Source organism: Macrosteles quadrilineatus, unplaced genomic scaffold (assembly GCF_028750875.1).
Source record: "Macrosteles quadrilineatus isolate MER2022 unplaced genomic scaffold, UCM_ALF_1.0 Scaffold_7__1_contigs__length_78375512, whole genome shotgun sequence".
Taxonomy (NCBI): Eukaryota; Metazoa; Arthropoda; class Insecta; order Hemiptera; family Cicadellidae; genus Macrosteles; species Macrosteles quadrilineatus.
Genome location: NW_026542600.1, coordinates 20185702 through 20213170, shown reverse-complemented (window position 1 = coordinate 20213170; position 27469 = coordinate 20185702). Strand labels below are relative to the sequence as shown.

Here is a 27469-nt window from a genome sequence, read left to right as displayed (position 1 = left end):
AACGCTTAATAAGACATTTTTATTTATTTATTTATTGTTACAAACAGTATTCAAAATATAAACACAATCATTTAAATAACAAAAAGACTTTTTTTACCTCAAACACGTCCATTAGGTGTCCGAAGGATCCAAAAATATCGGTAGAAAGAAATTTGAAATTGACAGACGGACGCCGACAGAGCGACTGACGGACCTACGCCCAATGAAAGTAGATAACTGAATAGGAAATCCATTAAAGAATATTTTGGTTGACTGTGACATGACTGAACTGTGATGTACATGTGTGAATTGACTTCTCTAACTATAATCCTAAACAATAGTTATTTGTGCAACTAGTGAGAAAAGTGAGCAATTGACTCACTCGAGAGAAATCCTTACTCACGAGCCGTAGGCGAGTGAGGAATGGTTTCTCGAGTGAGGCAATTGTACTTTGAACTCGAGTTGCACATTATACTTTTCCTACAGTTACCATAAAACAAATAAATTGGTGAAGAAACATAACCTATTTTTACACAGAAGTGAACTTTTAATATAACATTTAACGTGAAGTGACAAATACAACAGTACAACAGCTGACCAGCTGATTTATAGCCAGTGCTGCCAACGTATTTCGCGCGCATACGACGTTGCCTGCATGTTACGCGCTCGCTATTTCGTGCCTTCACGTTGCAAATATGGAGTGAGACAAAGTAATTAGAGTGAGACAATGTTAACATTGTCTCACTGATGAGCGAATTGGCCACTTTGCTTTCTCAAATCAGTGAGAGAACATGTACATTGTTAGGTAACTGTAGGAAAAATATTTTTTTATGTTTTAAGGTTGAAAGGAATAGAAAAATAATCTAAATTTTTCTTTTATCAATGAAAATCCAAATTTATTTAGCCAGTTAATACTTTTAACAATTTACATTGGCAGGTATGCTAAATTTATACTTAAACTAAAATTAATAGCTTAGTTTTTTTATACATACACTAAAGTCCCGCTTATCAGAGCCCTACTAAATAAAGAAATAGGCTAGAAACTTTTCAATTGTAAAATCTGAACTGAGATGGTTGAATCTGATCAGTTTACTTACAAAAAGTATATACACATAGAACACACTCATAGAATATATAGAACATATAGAATATATAGAACACACACATAGAATATATAAAAAAACACATATAGAACATACAGAAAATTACTACTATAATAAACTGTATCATCATTCTGACGCATACTTTCTCCCATAAGTTTGTCAACAACCTTTATCTATGTGTAAGCGGTGAGAGTAAATATATGGAAATGGGATTTGTAAAATTTTGTTCAGAATTTAAAGGACTATAACATATAACATTTTTATCAAAATTGTTTGGGCCAATTTTTGGGAAAATCCTATTTTTCCGTTATTTTATGGGGTTTTATGGGAAAATCCCCATTAAAAATAAAAATTTCTAAAAAATGAAAAAAGCTATCAAAATTGTAAGGACCATAACATACTACGTTAAATCAAAACCGGATTTTGTTCAAAAATCCTATTTTTCGTTGTTTTATGGGAAAATAACAAAATTTAAAATAACTTTTGAACATATTTACAGAAATGGGATTTGTACCATTTTGTTCAGAATGTAAAGGGCTACAACATACTAAATTTTTATCAAAACCGTTCGGGCCATTTTTGAGAAAATCCTATTTTTCCGGTTTTTTAAGGGTTTTTATGGGAAAATCCCCGTTAAAAATCAAAATTTCAAAAAAATGAAAAAACGCCTGGAGATACCATGGATTAGAACCTACATACCAAATTTAATCGAAATTGGACCACGGGTGTAGTCCCTAGCTCTGTACACATCCAGACACACACACACACAGACATCACTTCGAAAACCACTTTTTTGGGTCCAGGGGGACCCAAAACGAATATATCCACTCAAAACACAAACTCGAAAATTTTGACGATAACAATACTTTCTCCATATACTATGGTATAGGGGGAGAAAGTAAAAAATGTACAATATAATATGGTGAGAGTGTCAATTACATTAGCTTCGAGCTAAGAATCAAATGTCTAGCCTTTAAAATCCTCAAAATCTCCAAAATATTTCGGCAATCATCTGAAACATAGTTTTATTTCATTACAATCAAACAAATGGTAGTTTTCAAATCAAGCAAAACAGATTAGTAAAACTTTGATTGCAAAAACACTAAGTACTCTATAAAGAAAAAGAAACAATTATTATATCCTTTGGTACATGAATTCGCCAGTTATTGAGCTTAGATAAATGGACCAAAGTTTGTTGATTTACAGGGATTGTCTGTAAACTAAGGTCACCATTGATCTACTATCACAGTCAAGTGAGCTGGTTCAGTTTATGTCCTTTACTTAATCCACTACGGTTCTTGATGGTCACTATCTCTATGTGGCGTTTGGTCTTGTAATGGTGGCTGAAAATTATATAAGGGAAAATTTGCGCTCTCGCAAGTATAACTTAAATTGTATCCTTAGGTTAGGTTCCTTTAGACTTAGGCTGCAACGGTGGACATAAATGGAGTAGAGTTTTTGGATGTATGTATGGACTTCCAAACGTTGATCCGTCTTTAAAAGAGAGCCTCCGAAGAGTGGCTAAACTATAGGTGAGAGGGTCATGTAGGGCCATCTTCAGAGAGCTGGGCCTGTTTACTTTGCCTCTCTGTATATCTTGGAAGCTGCCACATTTTCTTAATTTAAGTGCAGCCTAACTCAAGGCCAGGACATACACATATATCCTTCTCGGGGCAGAGAACAATACAGGTTGGCCCAAAACAGGTCCCGAGCAGCTATAAGCTTGCCCTCTCCGACAAGTCACGTGGTAAATAGGCTCCTCCCTCAACTGCAGACTCTTGTGGACCGTACTGTAGATGGTCAAATGTACGGAACAAGAAAGTCCAAGGAGAAGATGGCTGCAGGATGTTGAGGAGGATTTGAGAATTCTGAGAATTGGGAATTGGAGACAGAGAGCAAGAAATAGAGAAGATTGGAGACAAATTGTGATGGAGGCCAAGGCTCATAGTGGGCTGTAGCGCCAGAGGGTAGGTAAGGTAATATTGTTCATACTGTTTTAAATTGTTGGTAAAAGTGTAGAGAAAACCCATGATACTCACCTATGCCACTGTGTTCTCTTCCAGTAAACTTGTAGTCAAGATGGTGACACATATCTTTCAGAGACTTGGGATAGTAATTAGTGTATTCAAAAAATACCTGAAAAAGTACATTCAAATTAAAATTCTTTATTCACTCATAAACATCTTAAAAAGTACAACGTACAAGGATAGGAGTGTCGTCATAATAAAAAGTAAAAAAATAAATAAAAATAAAAACTATATGCCTGACTAATATATTCACACAACTCAAAATTATTACTACTGATATCAAGTAAAAGTTACAATTAAAAAAAAACAAATGAGATCAAAATCCTGCTAAAATTTATTAAAGGCATCAGGTATGTATTCAACGTGAATTTAGTTTGTAAAATTAAATTAAGTCTTGTCCGTTTAGAAAACATCAGAATAGAAATCTTCTATTTTATAATATGCCTTTTCAATTAATAACTCGTGTAATTGTTTTATAAGTATGTTTTCTGGATTGTTGGTGATTCTTTTCGGTAGTTTATTAAAAATTGTAATGTATTTTGGTGTATGTTCAAAAAGAGTGATGTACTGGGAATTGATATAAATGTTTCAGACAAGTGGAATGATTATGTGTAAATTTGAACTCTTCGAAACTGTCTATATTGTTAACTAACCCATTGGCCTAGACTGAATATTTAGGTGTCCTGCAGTCACTGAGTTAGCCTATTAAAATTAGCCAATATGCAGGGTTTGTCTTTATAAATTTATAAAACGTTTCTTTTTGAAGATACAAGATAGCAAGTTATGTTTATTTACTCAAAATGTTATTGCTTTCAATAATTATTATATTTAAATATAATAAAGAGTAAAAAAAAATATTTTAGCCTAAAAAAATAACATTAAAAATACATTTATATTTTTTGAAAGCATGATAATTTTATTTGCCCAAAAAGCCAGTACATATACTCTTTTGCCCCTAACATGTGTTAAGAATACAATTCCCTATGTAAAAATACAAAAGAATTAAAAATTTAACATACAGTATTATGTTTTGGTAAAATACCAAAAATTATAAAATTAGCCTATTAATTTAATTTTTTTACCCTAAGCCAAAAAGACATAATTAATTGTATTTTCAAACAATTAACCTTAGTTATTATTATTTAAAAAATTAATTAAAAATTACCAATTTAAGTGGCATTGTACTCATAGCGAAAATGTTCTGTGATACAAATTTTGAGCCCAATAGAGTAGGGATGGACGAGATTGGATTTTTAGTTCGAGACGAGACGAGACGAGATTTTTTATTTCTCATAAAATTTCGAGACGAGATCGAGACGGGATTTCCCTTCTCATACACAACGGGAAATGCACGTTCAAAATTTTTACCTGATTTTGTAACATTGTTAGATGACTGTTTAAATACAAAAATAATGATAATAGGCAAGAATATTTACAATCTTTTATTAAAAAACATCAGCATAACATTTTTTATTAATCACGCCTAACTTATTAAAAATACCTACGATCAGAAAACATAGTGATATCAGTTAGGATAGAGTTAAACTTATCCTAAAATAAAATAAATCATAAAATAAAAGCAATATTAATTTTTATAAAATAGTTACTTGTTTTGACTTTTTATAGTACAGTAATAAAACATTCCTCACACTGCTTACACTTAACAAAACTTCTCAAATGTTATTAAAGTAATATTATTAAAATAACTAAAGTAATATTTACATTTAAAGAATTAATTAAATAAGAACGCCTTCGCAAAGGAAACGCAACTACAACACGCTCCTGTATTGCGGGTATTGCATTGACTTTCTACAGGCGTTTTTAATTTTTTTTTTTTTTAATTTTTTTTTTAATTTTTTTTTTTTTTTATTCTTGTCGATAAAAATGTCGGCAAAAAAAAAATCTCGTCTCGTGTAACGAGATTTAAAATTTCCCGAAATTTCGAGACTTGACCGTCCCTACAATAGAGCCATCATGGAACAGTTCCGTGATAAAAGGCCAATAGCTTAACCATTTAAAAAATGTACATACTTGCGATGGTTAAGATCCTTAATCTTTTAAAAAGAGGCCTACAACTTTTTTTCATAGACACTTTAATCATGGTTTGTACAATTGATTTTTTCTGCGTTAAGAAGTTTTTTTGTTTTGGAACTGGACCCCCAGATTACTATACTATACCTTATTATAGAATCAATATAGAAACAATAATATAATAATTTACATACTTCCCGAGATGTTGCCTCAATTGTAACACTTATTGCATAGCGAAAAGAAAATAAATTTTGTGTTAGTTATTGAATTGGCCTATGATCTCCCCAATTTAATTTTGAATCAATTTGTATTCCTAATACTTTGTGGGAATCTGCCAGGAATAATAGGCTGCTATTTAATGAATTTGAACAGTTATCCCCCTTGAATTGCATAATTTGTGTATTTGAATTGTTAAACAATACAGTAGATCCTCTCTAATTTGGCACCGCACCACTCCAGCACTCCAGTAATCTGGCATCTTTTGACGGCTAAGGTCTTCTGCGATCTCGCCAAAATTTTGAATATCTCCCGCGGCCGTGTAGACATCATCCAATCCCGCAGTCACGATAGCGGCAAAATCATGAACATCTCCCGCGGTCATGTAGACATTATCGTTGTCTTCCAGGGTCACGGCAAAAATCTTATCATCTCCCGCGGCCGTGTTAACATCCTTATTCGCTCCCGCGGTCACGGAAACGTCATCGTCGTCTTGCCCGATCGCAGCAAAGTCATTAACATCTAACGCGGTAATGGAAACGTTATCGTTGTCTTGCGCGATTGTGGCAAAGACATAAACATCTCCCGCGGTCACGGAAACATCATCGTCGTCATGCGCAATCGCGACAAAATCATGAACATCTCCCACGGTCATGGACATTACAGTTGTCTTCCAAGGTCGCGGCAAAAATGTATCTTCTCTCGCAGCCGTGCAAACATCCTTATTCACTCCCGCAATCACGGAAACGTCACCGTCGTCTTGCGCGTTCACGGCAAAGTCATGAACATCTCCCGCAGACGTTTAGACGTTATCATCGTCTCCCACGGTCACAGAAACGACATGGTCGTCATGCTCGATCGCGGCAATAGCGCAATCGGAGACGTGTTTTAAGTGCATTTTAAGTGTTATTCATAACATTCCAATAATAAGGCATTTTCACTAATCCGGCAGTATATAGGACGGTAGTATATAGGCAGTATATCTGCCGGATTACTGAATCTGTAGTCCATTTTGAGGGAACATTTTCTCTAGTTCTCTTATTGATTTCTGAACATCGATTTCTAATTGATGTATTTTTGAGGCTTTTAATATAACATTTGTGTCATCTGCAAACAAGAAGAGTTCGCCTGATATATTACCGTCTATATCATTAACAAAAATTAAGAATAGTGTTTGTCCCAGATGACATAAACACATTGACTTAAAACTCTCTTTAGGCCTAAACTTAAATAACAAAAGGATTTTTTAGTTAGTGATATAGGAGTTTTTTATGTGATTATTAGAAAAATGTTTAAGTTTTCAACGTTTAGGAACTATTTTAAACTTTTTACAACGTTGAAATTGTTTTTAGATAGTCAAAATTCTAACTGTAATGAAAACTCTCCAAATTTACTATTCTATTTAAGCTCATAGATCCCTTCAAGAAAAACTTAGAAGTCTATGGTTGGAATTCAAAGGCTATTCTGGTTAAAATACAACCATAATTATTCACGTTATTAAAAAACCGGAAACTATATACTAAAAATCAATTTCTTCAATCAATCAACAGCTGTGTCCTGTAGGTGCTATAATTTCATCAAGATATGAGATCTGTGTTGTCGTCTGCTCCAGAATTACAATCTCTTAGCCAAGTCGGACCAACTACCCAGACCGTGACGAACGATTCCCATTAACTAGCTAGTTCTCTAATTGATTTAGATTTTTTATCATAAGGTTTCAGTTTGTTGGTGTGCGGTTACAAAGTGATTTACTCTGAATGGTTTTGCCTTTGAAATTAAGCAAATACATAGAACTATTGAAACTGCCATGTGCAACTTATTGTGGATATATCTTTCAGATGCTCAAACAAGCTATAGCTCAGTGATTACGTTTACAGCTTACCTTTTTTAGATTAAGCCAATGTGTCATGATTGGTGGGACAGGCAATTTAGAAAGTTTACATTGATTAGGCAGCATAACTTTCAGATCCCAGTCGCCACAGGTTATAAAGGTTTTGGTTTGTTGATTCCCAATAGTAGCCTCGGTATTCTTAATCCAAGTTAGAAACCTACTCAGCACTTGATCAAATGTTTCTTCTTTTTCAACCATTTCCTGCAACAGTTCATTTGATTTACTTTCTCCTTGAAATGTTAATATAAATAACACACAGAATTAAAATTTATTTGAATAATTAATCTAGTCACTTTTTTACCACATCAACAAGAGCCTAAGTACAGAGTGAACAGCCAGCTACATGTGTGTATTGTAACACTCCAGGACATCCCCTCTGTAGTGAAAACCACATGACCGGCCAATCTCAATATCAAACTCTGGTAGCGAGAGGTTTCTAAATCCACTTGTTACCCAACACTACAAAATACCCTATCACTACGTAGAATTGAATTATACTGATACACAAGGAAAGCTTCTGAATATTTCTTCTAAAACAAATCAGTACGTTAACTAATTAATGACAAAATTAATGTTACATTAGCTATTAATAAATATTTCAGATAGCTAGTTAGATTAAAAGCTTTGATCTTAAATTTGCCTAACAGGTAGAACCTATATTGAATATTTCAAAGACTATCTATTTATTTATTCAACAAAAAATGGGGACATGTGTGTTATACAATAGGTACAAAAGCCATATAAGGTTTGTCTGCACCAACATGTTATGAAAATATATTTTTAATTGGCCTAGCATAAATAAAAGTTCAATCAGTAGTCAACACGGTTCTTTGAGTGTCCTACACGTTCCACTGAGAATTACCATGCATAATTTCAATTATTTATAAAATGACAGGTAGTTGATTCAAAATCTCAGAAAAAAATAAATAAAATTTTATCAAGATACGTAACTTACCTAATTTTTAACCAATTAGTAAAACACCATTAGTTTACAGTTTTTCACATTACACCAAGTGTTTTATTTTCTGCTTTTGGCAAGTTAGTTTTCCTTTCAGTTTGATCTAGTTGCAATGTCCCAGCTAAATGTACTAAGATCTAAAGGTTACTAGGATGGTACGCAAAGCTTAACAGCCGCCGTCTTTCCAATTTCTAAATGTGAATCAAATTAGGGTATGTCTATTTTTCAGTCTACAATGATTCAAGGGATAAAGTTGTCTTTTTAAAACATTGACAATTTGTCAACATCAAGAAGGCATAAAGATGACCGCCTAGTAGAAATTATAGCCTACACCAGACTACAGATTAAAATATTTTTTTTTCAAGAGGTTGGTGGCTTTTTAATATTGTTTTTAACTGTCCATAGTCCTGTATGTGGAATCATGCAAAACAAGGGGTGAGCTGGTGTAGTACAAGAATATATTGTACAAAAAAAATTTTAAGTGGTGGCAAAACACACGACATCACGCTCAAGTTTTACAGTTTGTCCCGCGACCGACTGAGCTCACATAAACAATAGGTCTACTACTATATTATCTCTGTACTACTATAGTCTTACAGTATGTGACTGATATGTTTTAACATTGTTTAAATTGCAGCTGACTTTTAACTTGTTTTTGTTATTGTTTTTGTTTCTAGTTTTTGACTCATGAATAAGTTCAGTCATATTTTATTAAAATAATTTACCTATCAATTTATGTATTTACTTCAAACATAAAACTGGCGACGAGGATGATTTTATGGAAAACTTAGAGTGCAAGATAGTTTATTCAATTCCACAGTCTAATTCATTATAATGTCTGAAGATACATTACCAGCAACTCTTAATAATCCTATGTTGGTAAGTCAACCTAGATGTGAAAAATTTAACCCTAATTCATGCGACATTGATGTTTGGAATATTAAATTCAAGGCAAATTTATGTTTGGGCAATATTACAAATGATGATATTAAAAGATGTTTATTCATTGACTGCCTAGATAGTACAGTTCTTAAAACATTGGTAACTATTTGCAAGCCAAAAGAAATTAGTGAATTCACTTATGAACAACTTTATGAACTTCTGGTAAAACATTTCAAACCAGTAAAGTTTAAAGTTGCCGAAAGAGTAAAATTCTTTTCACTGAAACAAGGTGTTGAATCTTTGTCCACCTTTGCAAGTAACTTAAAAGAATTAGCCAGCAGTTGTGATTTCCCTGGTGACTTTTATCAAGATGCTCTCATTACATCCTTCATAATGGGTATTAATGAAGATTCTATTAGAGCTAATTTACTTCAGAAAGATTACACAGATTTCAATACTGTACTTGAATTTGCTAGAACATTAAGTTCAGTTTTTACTACTTCAGCAAAGAAAAATCTGATTTCATTTTCCGATAATGAGAGCAATGGAGAGGTTCTAAATACAAATTCAAACTATTTATGCTATTCTTGTGGTGGTAACCATTTTAGGAACCAATGTAGATTTAGAAATGCAATATGTAATAATTGTGATACAAAAGGTCACTTAGCAAAAGTTTGCAAAATTAAAAGGAGAACAGATTTTCAAAACAAAAAAATTGGTGGACATGGAAAAGGAACGTACAACCGACAAGTAAATTTCACTGACAATGAAACAGGAAGAGATTCTAGGACCTTTATCGACTCTAACATACTTGATTGTTCACCTAAGTTGACAAATGAAGCTATTTTTTCTCTTGGTCTTCAGTGTCATAACGTCAGTGTATTTTCTCCAATTTGGGTTTCTATCTGTATCAATAGTATTTTAATTAATATGCAACTAGATACAGGAAGTTGTGTTTCTGTTATATGTCAACGAACTTGGGAAAGATTGGGACAATTTCCTTTGTTACATTCAAATACAAAACTGACATCTTATAGTGGCCATTGCATAAACTTGATTGGTGAACAAACAGTTAAAGTGGCATTCAGGAAAACTAAAAGAGAGCTAAAGCTGTACGTTGCTGAAGGTGGCACTCAGGATCTTTTAGGTAGAGACTGGATTGAGGAGCTTAAAATCAACGAATTGCCACTTAATTCATTACAAAGTGATTCTTTATGGGTTTCCAAGGAAGTTGATGACATTTCAAGGTCAGGGTTTCAAAGTTCACTTCCAAGAATGAGCTTAAGTAAATTAATTGATTCTAATAAGGAACTCTTTTGTAACAAAAGTGGCCATTGTACAAAATTCACGGCACACTTAATTTTAAAGGTATCTACATTTTTCTCCACTTGTCCATTTGAACTTGGGTGAGCTACTGGAGTCGTAATATGTTTGATATTATTACGCAAGCAGAAATCTTTAAAACCTTGCGAAGTAAATGAAGTTCCGTTGTCTGAGACGATTGTTCTAGGTATTCCATATTTACACAACAAATTCTTGAGCGCTTCTACTGTCTTTTCTGTGGTAATAGAGGACATAGGTACTATTTCTGGCCATTTCGAGAAAGCGTCAATTACTAAGAGAAACATTTGTCCGTAAAATGGTCCAGCAAAATCTAAATGGATTCGACTCCAAGGTTCACTTTCTTTAGGCCAGTTGAATAGATGTTTTTTACTTGGTAAATCTTTTGCAAACAAGTTACATTCACGGCAACGGTGACAAGTCTGTTCAATTAGAGCATCCATACCTGGCCACCACACATGACCCCGAGCCTCTGACTTCATTCTGACCATGCCATTGTGAGATTCATGCAAGTAGTTCATGATGTAAGTTCGGTATTTAGGTGGAATAACAGTTCTTATTCCCCACAGAAGACAGTTATTATGTAGAGTCAGTGCATCTTTCTTAGAAAAATAAGGCTTCAAGTTCTCATCTGGACACTTATTAGGCCAACCAACTTTTACATAGTGCATCACCTTCTTCAAAACAGGGTCCTTAACCGACTCCTCAGCGATTTCAGTACAAGTAATAGGAATCTCGGACTGCACTTCTGTTTGAATTGTCGCTACTATTGTATGGTGTCCCTCATCATTGGAATCAAAAGAATTAGGTTGAAATGACGGTAATCTACTCAAACCATCGACTTTGCCAAAATTTTTTGTAGATATGTATTCAATGTCATACGTATAGTTAGACAGTATTAGTGCCCAACGCTGAAGTCTATTGGCAGTTGTGGTAGGTACCCCTTTGTTAGATCCAAAAATTGTAAGCAAGGGTCTGTGGTCGGTCTGTAAAATGAAGTGTTTTCCCAGTAGATATGGGCAAAATTTCTTTATCGCAAAAAAGAGCTATGAACAAATTACAGTACAATAAAGAGCCTAGCTTGTTCACAGACAACTTGAGGACATATTTATTTCGCTATCGAGCTACACCTCACACTGCAACTGGACAAACACCTGCATTTTTGTTCTTGGGTCGTAATCTGCGAACTAAATTAGATTTTATCAAACCTTCACAAGAGATAAACTCAAGAGATGAACCTTCTGAATTGCTGCGATATAAGAAAACCAGAGGCTTTTCTATTGGGAGTAAAGTGTACATTCGTACTTTTGTTGAAGGGAAAGTAAAATGAAAAATAGGAACCATACTTAGACAGTTAGGTAGGAACACATGGTTGATTGATTCTAATGGACACACTAAAAGACATACAAGTCAAATGCGGAAATTTTACCAAGACAATGAATCGGAAGAGGAAGACGACCCCTGCATTAAACAATTACCACAGCTACTGTCTTCTTCAGATTTCCAAGTACGAAATGCAGAAGTACATGTTCGGAATTCAGAAAACCATGGATCACCAGCTGTATTCCCTAGCCCTACAACATTCCCTACAGTAGCTTCACAACATCCGAATTTCACTCCTCAGCTACGACCTAGAACATCCACTGCAGAAGCTTTACCACACCCGAATGTACCTCCTCAGCTGCGAAGATCAACAAGGACCTTCAGGCCACAGAGGAGGTTAATTGAAGAAGCCTAAACTTGGTGGGAAGAAGTGATATGTTTTAACATTGTTTAAATTGCAGCTGACTTTTAACTTGTTTTTGTTATTGTTTTTGTTTCTAGTTTTTGACTCATGAATAAGTTCAGTCATATTTTATTAAAATAATTTACCTATCAATTTATGTATTTACTTCAAACATAAAAGTGACTGACTGTTTTCTCTTCGCATATATCTTAAACATCATTAGTTAACACAGGGTTGCATAAAACTTACTTGTACAATTCCAGTTAGTTGAGTGCAAAAAGGTGTTAAAACTGGGTTGTATACAGGTTTCACATATTTGTGAAACGTTGAAACAACATTCAAATTTGAGTCCACCCAAATACAGGGAAATTCTATCACCTCCTGTAACAAAAGTTAGCTGATTAACAATCAATGATTTGACTAATTATAGAGGTTTGCATATTAGTCCTAATTGTAGTGTCAAATCGAAGTTGTTCACCTCTTGTAATCTTAAGTAGGCCTAAGTTATATATTTACCTTCTTACAGTGTACCTTTAGTCTATATTACCTTCTTACATCCCGCGGCCGTGTGGACACCATCATCATCTCCCACGGTCACAGAAAGTCATCGTCATCATGCACGATCGTGGTAAAATTGAAAACTTCCGATAAAAAGGCCAAATTCACATATAATTCATGGTTTTTCCCAGTTAAAAAAAAAGAAAAACATGGGCGAATTGTCGGTTTACCAGAACGTTGGACACCCTGCAGTGAACAGTTGTGATGCAGAGGTCCTGCCCGATAAATAGGTAAAATAATGCAATGCGGGAAATTACTGCACCAAAACAATCAACAGACTCGCTCGAGTCCTGTCACTGGGATACTCCAAAGGTTGATAGTAATTTGGATAGGTTTGTGTACCGTAATTAGATAATCAGAGCTCTGGATTATCCCACAGTATTTATTTTCATACAACCACTGACTAATAACAGCTTTTCGAGCAAGATCACTTTCTGGTACTACAGTAATAAATACCGTACTTAAGCGTGACTAGCCACCAACCTAGGAGGATTAACATTAAGGAGAGGGCACGCGAATAGGAATATAGGCTACATGTTGTGGTGAAGCCAGCATTAGCAGAACACTAGAGGGGCACACGGAGCCGTAGAGTGGCAAAAAGCCGCCACTACAACATAGGAGAGAGATAAGAGAAAAACACAACATGTGCTGACTTGAATTAAACTGCCGCTTAACTAAAACACCTTTGTTATTCATCGATGGTATACTTAAAGTAAATTAGATTTTCTATCGAATGGTGTTGGCCTAAATGTTTTCTGGGAAAATTAATATTTATTAATTACTATTGAAGATCAAAGTTAGATGAATTTCCCTGGAATTTGAACATATGATAGCTTTAATTACATTGAAAACAATATGATAAGTCCATAAAAATTAACAATCTATAGTTTCAAAATAAATATATATATATTTATCCAAATAGATTTTTTATTTTTTAATAACTATTTATTTTTATTTTTACAGTTTACAAACAAGCTTACAAAATTTAGGTTAAAATACAAGTTTTAATTTGGATGGTGAAATACAATTTTAAATTTAGCATAATTTATCATAGCCATTTATGTGCAACACAGGTGATTTTAAATAACCAAAGTTAAGAAAAGATCTAAAGTCGCACTTACTTTTAATACACCCACAGACGTTGCAGTTCATAAAAAGTCAAACGTTTTCTTGGCCGATAAGTTCTTGATTTTTTTAATCATAGAGTCATATTTCATTGCTATGTTAAGAAATATCAAATAAATTTAGAGTAAAAATTGTAAAATTTGTGTTTACTTTCTCGAAAGTAACCGTTTAATTAATGGCAACCAACATGGAGTTAGGGCTGGAAAGTCGACCAAAACAGCAACTGTTCAATTTATTGAGTCCATTATTGATGCCATTGATAGGGGTGAAAAATGTATTGGACTATTCATGGACCTACAAAAGGCATTTGATAGAGTCTGTCATGGTACCATGGTTAAAATGTTGACACAGTTTGGAATTAAAGGCAAAGCACTTGATCGGTTCAGATCATATCCATCCGATAGGCAACAGTTTGTTGAAATAGCTTCTACAACTAGTGGAAAACAAACAAAAATACAAAAAACACAGTGCATAAAATTTGGAGTCCCACAGGGGTCAGTATTAGGCCAATTATTCAATTAAATGGAATTAATGATATATTTGTGGATTAGAATGCCAAAAAAGTAGTTTTGTATGCTGATGATTCAAATTTGAAAGTTTCAGGTCCAACTGATGAACATATTAAAAGATATGCAGAAGAAGAGTTAAATAACATAATTTCATTTTTGACAAATCTAAACTTACAGATAAATTTAAATAAAATAAACTTTATAAATTGTAATACAAATAAGAACCAAAATGGTTTTTCAACAGAAATGAAATTAAATGACAACATTATTTCAGAAGTAACGGATGCAAAATTTTTGAGTTTAATTGTGGATTGCAATTTAAACTGGAATAAACATATTAACAAAGTTAAAGGAAAAATGAATTCAGGAATTTATGTCCTTAGAAGATTATCTAAATTTTGTGATTTAGCCACTTTAAAAGTAATATATTTTAGCTTGATTCACTCACATTTGGCATATAACATTTGTGTATACGGCGCAACAACTCACAAAAACTTAAAAAATATATTGAAACTCAAAAAGAAATGTATAAGAATCATGCTAGGTTTGAAGTACAAGGCTCAAGTAAAGGATAGGTTTAGTGAACTAGGAATTTCGTCAGTATTTAATTTATATGTATATGAATGTGTTATGTATGTGAAACAAAACATGAGTAACACTAATTTTCTTGGCCATAATCATACTTATAACACTAGGCACAAAAATGATTTGAAATTAGAAACACATAGATTAGAATAAAAAAAGAGACCACATATAAGGGTGCCAAATTCTTTAATACATTGCCCGAAAGTTTGAAAAGTGAGACTAACATTAAGAAATTCAATAAAAAATGTAAGGCTTTCATGATTGAGAACACTTGTTATTCTATTAATGAGTTTTTAAATAAAACAAGTTAAATGGCGTTGTTGGTAAAAAGGTGTAGGGTCTACTGTATTATACTTGTAAATAGTAGTGATGGTCAAAACCAAAAATTTAGAATCTCAAAACCGAAACCGAAACTTCTCTAAGAGGTGACCAAGACATTCAGTGCCATACTGTCAAGCTATCGAGTAATGATTTTTCGAAGATGTGTAAGTGAGGGCAGTGTCGCTGATTACCGATCGGGGCATATTTCCGAATGGGTAAGTATCTCTTCAAAAGTCAAAAAATTTTATTTCTTTAACAATCTCAGATTTTCAAAGTTTGTCTCGATTTTAATTTTTCAGTATCGAGTTCTTAAAGTATCGAACGTTCTCACTCTCGGTTAGAGACAAATGTCTCTCACCTCGAGGCTCTAAATCTATTTTGAAATTTTACACCATATAATCGAGCGGAGGCATATGTCTCGTCGGTTCGATTATAAAAGGCCCTCTTAATTTCAAGTAATACATCATTTTGGTTGAGTTTTTTTGTAAAGTGGAAAGTTAGTAGAAGTTTATTTCGGAGTGTACCATTTTGTTGTTTTAGAGTGTTATTTTATCATGTACTCCTCAATTAGAAGTTCCCCCCTGGATTTGCGGTTCTATATTAGTGGTATTCTAATAACTTACGAAGTGTGTAATTTATTAAGGCCCGATTTCACCAAATTCTCGCTAACGATGGTTTAGTTAAACTTCGGTTAAAACTAACCGATGATTTAAACCACAGTTAAGGAAATCTGGTTTCACCAACGAAAACGCGTCAAAACTAACGCTGGTTTTATAAACGAGAGTTTAGAGTAAAATCCAGGTGGCAGTGGCAGTGAACTGTCATAATACCGGGCTGTTACGGGAGCAAGTAAACATAACCTAGAAAATAAATCAGTGTTTATGAGGTAGTGAAAACAAAACTGAAGACAGCAAGCTTACAGGAAAATACAATAGATTCTGAGCAAAATAACAACAGAAAGCAAGAATAAATACCAAAACAATTAACATAAGTAATTAAAGGCAAATCAATGTTGATCAAACATATTCGAGGAACAAATTGGTTGAGTTTTGCGGTCGAGTCAAGACTCACCAATCCAACTTATTACAGGGATGTTCAATGTTCTAATTGTTCACTAACCAGTTTGGTACATTTGAAGTAGTGAAAAAAACTGGAGTCAAAAGAATTACAAGAACGAGACACAATGTAGATAACACCAAAATAATTATTTTCTATCAAATACTAGCAGAATAATGACAATTTAGGTTTAGATTTTGGTTTACTTACGTCTGACCGAACGCAAAACAATTGTTTGAATGTTGGGTTAGGGTTACCCAAAGCCGGGAGAAGGAAAAGGGAGCCTATTTTTTCGAACAATGAAATAATAAATTTGATAATGTTGGTAGAAGAGCCGGGACACTCTTTTTAGCCGGGATAAAAGAGTACGGCTCTTGATCGCCAATCAGTCCAATGCGGTCGCTGATCACAGATATACGCCTTAACTTAAAAGCCTTGTGGGATAACCTAAAGCAATGCACTATGTGGGATAGCCTAAACACAAACCACTACAGTGGTTTGTATTCATTTCCTAAAGAAAAAGGCTAAACGTTTTGATAGTTCATATCTAATAATAAAATCAATTTCATCTTTGTTATTAAAATCATTAACCCTTTCTCTTATCCACCTAGTTAGGCGAACAACATAGGCTACTCTTCATTGCCATCACATCACTTACTTTCAAAAGCTAATTCGTACCGTTTTCTCTTCTACCATTTCGCCTTTCCATATATAAACTTTTAACTTAAAACCAGCTGATATTTACTTAACGAAAGATTAAAGAAGTTAACCGGTCAAAATTGGGCAGTTAATTATCTAATGACGGTTTAGTCTAAACTAGCGCTAACGGCGAGTGGTGAAATCCGATTTCGTCAGTTAAGAGCTAACTGCAGTTAGAGCAAGGCTTAACGGCGGTTTAAAAGTTTGGTGAAATCGGGCCTAAGTCGTGTGTATGTGTCGTGTCCCGTGTGGGGTACTTATCTCGCATGGTGACACATATACAGAGAGTGTTATTTTATCGGTAATTCTCCAATTTAAAGTCCCCTTTTGAATTGTGATCTTATTTTTGTATTTTAAAGTGCTACGAAGAGTTTATATAAAGTGTTACGTTACGCGTAATATTCCGTGTGGGGTATATGTCTGGCATAGTGATATTACCGTACGTTTGGGAATAATCTGTCTTAACAAAATCAGCTTAATAGGCGTTCAGTCGTAAGGTCGAGCTAATGTTCCACTGTATTTAGTCTCTGAAGTGCGGAGGTCTTTTGGATACTTTTTTACGTGTTAATCCGTGTGAGGCACATGTTTCGCGCGTCGGTAGTATATCCAAATTAATTATACCCGCCATCAAATTAATTCACGTATCAAGTCGCAAGGGGCATTTGTCTCGTACGACGTAATTTGTAAATATGATTTTATAGAATATCGGGAGGGGCATCTGTCTCTTCACGAAATCCAGTTTATCAATCATCCTGTAAATGTACCAATTCATTATGTATCGGTTATCTTGAGATATCGCATTACATGTAATAAAGTGCTACGATTCGCCCATGAGGTGTGAAGTGTGTAGTGTAGATTTGGCACGAGAAAGGAGCACATTTCAACAAACTGTAAACCGTTGTGATTGAGTATCGTTTAAAACACATTTCTATGTATGTATTGCCGCAGTTGTAGTTCATGTAATAAATATCTATTAATTACTAGATGTGGGTAATATTTTCACCTCCTGAGGTATCTCCTTACCACCAGGCAAATTGTTACTATAAGGGTCGAACCCCCTATGTGGGTTTATCCGAGGCAAATATAATTTACTTTGTATTGTGGGAATATTTGACAAATTAATAACGTTTACTATTACTATATTCCCATTACAGACTGATAATCTTAAAACCCAATACAACATAATTTTTCATAAACAACCAACAAAAAAAAAATTAAACTTCTAACACCAACATAAACATGAATATTAGATTAATAAGAACATTTAGTGGTCAATATATCTTTGTGTTTAGTAAAAATATTGATGTGAAACTGAATTGTACCAGTTATAGTATTTAAGATACCTTTTGAAGTTCAGAATAAAATTTACTTGTTTCATTACTGTTAATGGTGATGTTTGCTCTGTTTCTACCAGCTTGTTTGGAAACAGCATTAAAAACAATAACAATGGCACAAAAAAATGTCAGCAGTTTAAAAAATAAAACTGCCAAAATCTTCAATTTTGAAACTTTTGAATCTCGAAACTTGGTGATCTAGTCTCCAAATCAAAACTTTTCCTAAGTTTTGATGGTTTTGAGATTTGAGATTTGGTTTTGATACATCACATGTAAATAGATTAATTTTAATTTAGGTACTTATTTTTATTTCTTAGAAATAAGACCTGACACCATTCATTGTACATAAATTGTATATATTATGAATAAAGACATATTTGATTTGATTTGATTTAAACTTTCAGTTATTGCATCTTCTGATGCCATAGTGCTTTTATCATAGGCCTAGACGTTAAAAGGACTTATTTTATTTCTCTTCACAGAAAATTGTTCAAATAGACACATTAGGTACTCATGATTTGAGTGTTGAAACCTATAGAACGCAGTATGAGTGGAGGGAGACATAAAACGGCACTGATGGCAGCACGCGGCCACGCTGGCTTCAACGAAACTTCAAAGCGTCCCCTCCTTGAAGTTAATCCCCCTAGACACCACCTATCACCAGAATAAAAAGTCAATGGTTTTGGTGGGTACAGTAGACTCCCTCTTATCTGGACTGGCCTCGGCCCCGAGGAGGTTTTTCCGGTTAAACCGACGCCCCAAAAAACTTGTTTAAACGGACCGTTTAAATGCATACTGTATACAGTATTTGACTTAAATTTAGGAGAACAGTGTTTTTAGACACGTGATCACTGGTCTCAAATCTTTTCCACGAGAACAGTCGTTTCAGTACCGCCCACTTCCCGCCGATCTAGTCTGGTTAAACCGATGTGCTGATAAAAATTGGCCGGATAAAGAGATGTCACTTCTACCGAATCTAGTCTGGTTAAAACGAAGTCCAGTCAAAAGGTGTCTGGATAAGAGGGAGTCTACTGTAGGCCTATATATGGCAGTCACAGGATGAACTGCAGCCACGAAATACCAAATGCTGTTATGGAGAGAAGGCACCAAAGAAAATTAGTGTGCTCCCCAACTTTTAGTCGCCTCTTTATAATTTTATTCACCTCTAGCAGGGGATACTGCCGTCTATTCTAATCCTGGAGCCGCACGGCAGAATATATAGTTACTATGTTTAAACACTACCTAACAATTTTATATTATTATAGCAAAAACTGGAGAAAATGATCATGATGTTTAAACTGTTTCACGATAGTCCACAAACCTCGCATCGGCTAGGCTTAGGCTCGCATCTAAGATTCAGAAAATAGGTACTTAGCCCTAGCAAGCCACAGCATTTCACGGCATGGTAGCCGTGCTGACAACCCACAGGCACTTAAATAATTGGTCAAATGTACCTGCAAACACTAGTGTGTCATTCAGTCTTCAAACGGGAATAGGCCTACACTTTTTTATGAAATTATGGATGCCAGGTGTTTTGACAAATAAAACCACTGACCAATAAGTAACAGTTTTTAAAGCAAGATCACTTTAACACGTTCGCTGCTGACCGCTAGATGCCGGGAGGGCTCCAGGAGCTGAACTAACGCTCACCGCTGCGTAAACATTGCTGCCGATACACTGAATTACAGTAAAAACAACAGTAGTTGTACTGGATGGCAATTTTCTGCAATAAAACTGGCTTTGGAAACTGGATAGATAGCAGCACTACCCAGGTTGCAGTCGGTAAAGTAGTGTCGCTATCTAGCAGGAAAGAGGTGGGACAAAGCCCTGTTCTAAACAACCCTGGTGGTGATTTTGGGAAACTACCTATATTTTTTATCGTCAGAAAAGTACGTCCCCACGAGCTGCAAAGAAATATAGGACGCTCGTGACGAGCTGGCTGCTCCATGGTAGCGTTAAACATCAATGAACGGCGCCGTGGCCCGTTTGACGTTCCGGAACGTCCGTAGCAGCGAACGTGTTAAGCATATACTTATTCTGTAACTATAAGTTAGTAATAAACTACGAAGTTTAGTTATTCACTGGTTGCAACATAAGTCACTCACAGGTAAGTTTACAATGACTTATGTAGGCTAAAGTAAGTTAACTAAACATAACTTAACTTATTTGTTTTATGAAGGCCTTAGCCTTCACCACACATGACCTATTAAGTGAAAGCATTAATTAATTTGATATTATCCTATGAGCCTCTAGGAGAAAATAATGAATTTAAACTATTCCTTCAGTCCAGCGCTGCAAACAATTTGCATAACTCATGCTTAACACATTCACTAGGCCTACAGCAAATTATAACTAAATATTCTGATATTTTATTGCCATTATATTATATGGAACCCATACCTGATTTTTCAATGAAACCATGTATTCACAAGTACTTTCGAAGTCCAATATCAAATAATGGTACCTTTTTTGGAAGTTTCCAAACTTCATAGTTTTAGTAATACTACCTGATGATGGCATTTGTTTTCTCCAATGAAGCAGTGAATGATATCTCGCCATTTATCTGTATATAAGATTAAGGACCTACAAAAAAGCGGAAAATTATATTCACACATTACTAGTAATGTTAAAGTAAATTTATCTATGCTGTGTTAGTGTGTTACTTAGTGAGAGCCAGGTGAGTGGTGCTAGTTCTGTTCTTCTTCATAAACAAGGCAGTGGCTATTCGCACGTCAGACTCGCGCCGCTACCACGCATGTCTGTTCCAAATGACGTCACATTACATTCCTAATCTAGTAACTGTAACAGTGAACACCTTTAAAGAGCCCTATCCACAATTGAGACCTCTCTAGCTGTATTACAAGACGCCATAATTCCAGTATAGAAATACACATTAGACGATTCAATATAGAAATCGTAAAAAGCTTAAGCCCAGGCCTGATGTTAGTCTAATTAACAGGATAGGCCTAGTACTGCGGATAGTCGTAGTACTCACTTGTGCGGACATTACTCCATGCCAGGAAATATTGCACCCACAGTGCATGCCTTTAAATAGACCTATCCACAATTTGAAAACCTCCCTAGCTAGATTCCAGGGCGAGGCCACCATCCCATTAGAAATACACATTAATTGACAGCTGCGTCAAAGGAATATATCGGCATTAGTCACTAACAAGACTACAAAATCGCACCACTTACTTACACTAACTTACCTTACAGTAGTTGCAGCTAGTCTGGGCGCGCGGCCGCGCTAGGGCGGGGGGTGTAGAGAGGAGTGTTTATTGCTCATTTCCCAAAACATCTGACCCATACGGCTCTCTGGGGTTGTTCAGCGAGGCTCTGATGGTGAGCGAGCCGTTACTCTCAGCACGGCTAGTACACAAGGGTCCGCGCGCCCAGACTAACTGCGACTACTGTACCTACTTTGTATGGTCGCCATTTCAATGAAAAGTATTAGAAGATTCAATATAGGAATTGTAAAAAAACTTAATTCTAGGCCTGATGTTAGCCTACTTTACCAATCAAAGGCTAGAACTATAAAAGGTAGGGCCTAATTTGGGTACAGTTTCTTAATTGGGCTATGCTAATATTGATTGAAACTATAGAATTGAAAACATTGATTAATAATCAATATTTTTAAATATATATATTATAAAATTATCTATCATAACTTAACCTAACCAACCAAACTTGCTGATTGTGAAAAAATTGCATTAAGGTTTACTAATCCAATCGATAGTTTCTATCCTGCAACCTTCAACCTGCAACATCAAACCTCCAGCCCTAACCCAAACCTAGAAACACCTGCCAACCCCCCACTACCAAAAACCAACCACCTTACCAAAGATTTCTTACCCAACCAAACCTAGAATAAGATGACTGGGAGTAATGACTCTACACCACTATGTGCTACATGTAAACTAGATATAAGAAATGATGACAAAGCCATTGAATGTGACTGCTCAGTGTGGTACCACATTAAATGTGTAAATGTAACAGACAAGCAGTAAAAAGGCATGATAAATGACAAACTTCTATTTAACTGGATGTGCAAGGACTGAACAACAAACTTAGACCTGCGGTGAGAAATGACAATGGACCTTGCAACTCTGGGCTAGGCCCCACCCTAGGAAAAAGTGACCTAACTCCCAACGCCTCAAGCCCACAAGAAGACACGCCTAATGAAACAAAACCTGACCAAATGAAAAAAATTGTAGAACTCCTCATGGAGGATATTAGAACACTACAAAAACAATTACAGGATTAAAAAAATGGAAAATGACAAACTCTCCGATATAGTGGCCATCAAGATGGAAGTTATAATGAAGATGGAAGAGACTGTCCGAGAACTTATCAACAGCACAGCCAGCCACCTGAGCACCTACGACCATTTAAAACAACCCGATTTAAACTCTCACCCTCCAAACACTATAGACCTAATGAAGGAAATCTGTTCCGCCCAACTTAACGATGCACATGAACATACTAAAAACATCAGCTGCGATACAGAAACCCAATACAAGACTAACCACCAAGAAAATAGACCTGGACTGACCAGCGACCCGATGAAAACACAGCTTGAAGCACTACTTATAGGCAACTTGACCCTCAGAGCTGCAGCCAGCATCATCAAAAACAACTACAAACTAAATATCACAACAGAAATCATGCCAGGAGCACAGATAAGGGACGTAAGCAAATTTATAAGTGAGGCCAAACAAATCCCTGGGAAAGTAATAATAAACATAGGCTCCAACAACGTAGCTAGCGGAGAAACCCCAAACCATACAATAGGACCCCTCTGGCTAACTATTGAGGCATCCCAGAAAAAAATTCCCAAACACTCAGTGGTTCGTTAACGGCCTTCTCTACAGAAGAGATGTTGGAGACAGATACATAAATGACACAAACGCTGCATATAGGTTTATGTGTGAACAATTAAGAATAATTTATATAGACACAATCTGAGCCTGTGAAAACGACAACTACAGACCGGACGGGATCCACCCCAACAAAAAAGGAGCTACAACCCTTGCACACACCATCATAAAGAACTCCAAATTGACCTGCCCTAGGCCTATAGTGGAAATAATACAGCAACACCTCGAGTTGACACACACACAAAATGGGCCTATTCCCAAAGACAAACCAATTCATAAACAACCGCTGCTCCCTAATACGACCAACAACTGCGAAAATATAAATGTGCCCCAAATAACACATACTATGGCCACTGAAACACAAAATCAAACACAAACTTAGTTTGTCCAAAGTAGGCCTACAGAGGACAAACATGAAGACGGCCACGAGACTTCAGCAACCTACCCTGAAATTACCCTGTCAAAAAACTCGCAAAAAATCATCACCATCGCTACTACTTAGACCTGGAACAGGACCAACCAAGCCAAATCAAATGCAACCAATCTGCCACAAAACCCAACAAAATTCACCACAAAAAAGAACTAACAGTACTATAGGCCTATATAAATATCCAAAGAGGCCTACAGAAAAAAATAAACCAGCTAGACATAGAACTTCACTCAATAAATCCTGATGTGCTAATAATTTCTGAACATGGCCACCTAGCTGAATGTATGGAAACCATCCACATACAGTGATACATGTTACTTAGCAACTACTCCAGAAAACAACACAGATGGGGAGGGATAGCTGCTTTCGTTAAAGAGGAAAATCAAAACAATTACTCCAAGATCAATACAGATGCCTTTTGCGAAGAACTAGTTTCTGAAATAGTAACCCTCATTACCCAAGATCAAAAACTTATCATCATCGGAGCATATAGATCGCCATCAACAAACCTCGACAACTGCTTAAAATACATTGACGCACTTCTCTCAACATACTCAAAAAAGAAGAAGGATATTATATTTATGGGCAACCTAAACGTAAACCTACTTCAACCCCAAGAACCCGACACCATCAAACTTAAACATTTTCTACTGGAACACAACCTGGAAGCTGGAGACATCCCCTATACAAGAATAACCCCCACCTCAATCAGTAGTAGGCCTATCGATCTCTGTGCTACAAATTTGGGACTAAAAAACCTGACCCTCAACACCCAGAAATTTCCAATGTTGGATCATTTAGGGATGAAATGCAAGATGATTAACCACTCTGCTGAACAAAATAAACCAGTAAAAAAGCTCATTATACCGACCACAACAGACAGACTTGACCATCTGAAACTTAGCCTCAGAAACCAGGATTGGGAGGAAGTCTACTCTACACCAAGTGTTGAAAAGAAATACAAAAATTTCACAAGAATATTGAAATAAATAACACCATGCCAAAAAGGTACATTACCCTAAAGCAGAAACCCAACCACGTCTTCTGGGACCAAAATCAAATCCATCTGAGGCACCTGGTAAGCACAGCTCATAACAAATTCATACTAAGCAACACAGAGGAAGACAAAAAAATATATGCAACTCTCAAAAAAACATATGATGAAAACATTAAAACAAAAAAAAAATTGAGCACACCATTTAAACAATTTCAGGGTCTTCCAACAAAAATAAGACCATGTATGGAAAACAATAAACAGAGAACGGAAAAATAAAAAGCACAAAAACCCAAATATGACCATCAACATAAATGGGAAACCTACTACTGATCCGAACAAAATCACTAATAGCCTCAATTCATTCTTTGTCAGCGTTGGCAGCAACCACCACTCACAAACCCTAGTAACACAACAACAGCACAGACAACCGACCAGAGAGAACAGGGAAACAAGCCTCACACACTTCAAAACAATATCAAGAAAGGATCTGGAGCAAATTTTCAAACACCTACCCCCCAAAACTTCATCAGGGCTAGACGAAATCTCAAATAAGATAATAAAACATTGCCAAGACAAACTGATTATACAAACTGAAATTTGGGAAAAAAAGCAACAAGCGAATGGTATATTTCTGGATTTCGAAAAGGCGTTTGATAGCTTGGACAGAAGCATTTTAATTGAAAAACTCAAACTTATCAACATCACCGGCAATGCACTATCCTGGATCCAGAGTTACCTAACAGACAGAGAACAACTTGTATAAATAGAATACAACTCAAAAAACATCAAAACAAAATCAAGATCCAAACTTAAAAAAACCACCACCGGAATTCCCCAAGGGTCGGTCCTTGGACCTCTTTTTTTTCTTATCTACATAAACGCTCTTCCAACACTCCTTCCTGAGGATCACACCTGTATCATGTTCGCAGATGACACAACCATCATCGTCCCTGACAAACCAACAGAAAAACAAAAAATAGATGAAACAATACAAACCGCTACCGTAGCGAAATCTGACAAGACATCAACCCAACCATAAATAAATCCAAAACAGTCCACATTAAATTCACGACCAACAATAGAACAGACTCAGACACAAAATCAACCAAATTCCTCGGCATAATACTGGATGAAAACCTAAACTGGCAACCACACATTGAGAACCTCCATAAAAAACTATCAACGGCCCTGTTTGCCCTGAGAAGAATCAGAGAGATCACTGATACAACAACCAACAACTAACAAAACGGCATACCATGCGCTCTTTGCATCCCACTTGAAATTTGGAAATATAGCTTGGGGAGGAGCTGGCGAAACACACCTGACACAAATTTTCCTACTTCTGAAAAAGGCAATACGACTAATAGACAAGGCTCACTACCAAGCCCACTGTAAACCACTCTTCATTAAACACCATATCTTGACCCTGACTTCTCAATACATCCTGGACACCATAATCCACACCAAACTAAATCCGCCCCCATCCTGACATGAATGCCACGAATACAATGTCAGATCAGGGAAGAATTTAAACCTTCAACAGCATCGACTCCAAAAAACAAGCAAAACACCCTCATACATGGGAATAAAATTGTTCAACCTACTGCCAGAAAATATCAAAACCATAAACAACAATAACACATTTTCATTTTATGTTGTTTGTTGTTGTTCCGGATCGGTATGATATACAATAAAAGGTTAAATTACCTGTGTCCGCCAGTCGATCCTTATGTGCTGTGTCCTATTACACATTATAACACATTTGCTTATTATAGGCTAACACATTTGCTAAAACCCTCAAAACCTACCTGTTAAATAGAACCTGAATGAATTTTATGAGGAGCATAAATATCACAACAGAAACTGAATCCAACCTAAGACACCTAACAACACCATTTAGACGCTCACACACACACACACAAAATAGGCTACAACTTCCCACATTAAGAACTGACGACTCTCCAGTCTCAACGATTGTGAAGAGGAGGACCCATGGTAAATGGTAAATGGTATCGATATTAGCATAGCCCAGTTAAGAAACTGTACCCCCTAATTTTGATGGGCCTAACTTAGATAGCCCAGAAGTAGGCTAGGCTAGGCATTAAGATAAAATATTAATAAATCACCAGGCTGTCATCGGCTTAAAGCTTAACATTTTACAGTGTAAACTTACAAGTAAAATCTTAACCTTACTTAAAATCTTACTTTTGATTTGGCCGCTTTCCCGAGCTTTTACTTTTCCTTGTACCACTGTGTAGGCTATGCACCTGTAGGTCAATTCATAACTTATAATTATTTCAAATTATCATTTAGCCTATGTGTGTTTTGAGCATTTTTGATATCGTTATTTCATTGTGTTTCACCCACTATTTAATTGTGCAAAAACAGTCTGGAAGTAGCATAAATTAATGAGTCGGTTCATAATAACAGGTGACCTAACCTTTACCTTCCTAATCTAACCTCACTTCAAAACACTTAACACCTTTCTTTCTGGCTCCATCGATTGTTCTTGAACGTTCAATCCATAACTATTTATTTGTGTTCCTCGTTTTCATTTTTTGAAATAAATTCTTCTAATGCTTCAAGATCAAGATCACAAAGTGTTAAAAGTACCTCCATCGCTCCATCTTGCTTGATCTTCAAATGGAGTAGAAGAAATAGTTATTTGTGCAACTAGTGAGCAATTGACTCACTCGAGAGAAATACTACTTGCACTTTGCACTCGAGTAGCGCATTATACTTTTCTTACAGTTACCATAAAACTAAAACAAATAAATTGGTAAAGAATCCTAACATATTTTGAAGTGAAACTTTGAAAGGA

At 35.6% G+C, this 27469-nt stretch overlaps 1 protein-coding gene across 1 annotated transcript; it reads right to left on the bottom strand.

The window, feature by feature from the left end:
• Positions 1-858: 858 nt before the first annotated feature.
• On the bottom strand, positions 859-27469 carry LOC128998710 (ERI1 exoribonuclease 3-like). Its single transcript, XM_054424962.1, has 6 exons — positions 26854-27469; positions 20742-20924; positions 12404-12535; positions 7239-7448; positions 3122-3218; positions 859-2094 (listed from the first exon to the last, which is right to left on the bottom strand). The coding sequence occupies exons 2-6, from the start codon at positions 20898-20900 to the stop codon at positions 2018-2020; spliced, it is 675 nt and encodes a 224-aa protein (XP_054280937.1). The 5' UTR covers positions 20901-20924; positions 26854-27469; the 3' UTR covers positions 859-2017.

Bases quoted from the DNA above. Each gene is read 5' to 3' on its own strand.
- LOC128998710 (XM_054424962.1), bottom strand. From the start codon at position 20,900: ATGGCGAGATATCATTCACTGCTTCATTGGAGAAAACAAATGCCATCA. The intron at 12,536-20,741 runs GTATGGGTTCCA...CTTTTGTTACAG, and splicing joins TGGTTTCATTGAAAAATCAG to GAGGTGATAGAATTTCCCTG. The intron at 2,095-3,121 runs GTGAGTATCATG...ACTATGTTTCAG, and splicing joins AAGAGAACACAGTGGCATAG to ATGATTGCCGAAATATTTTG.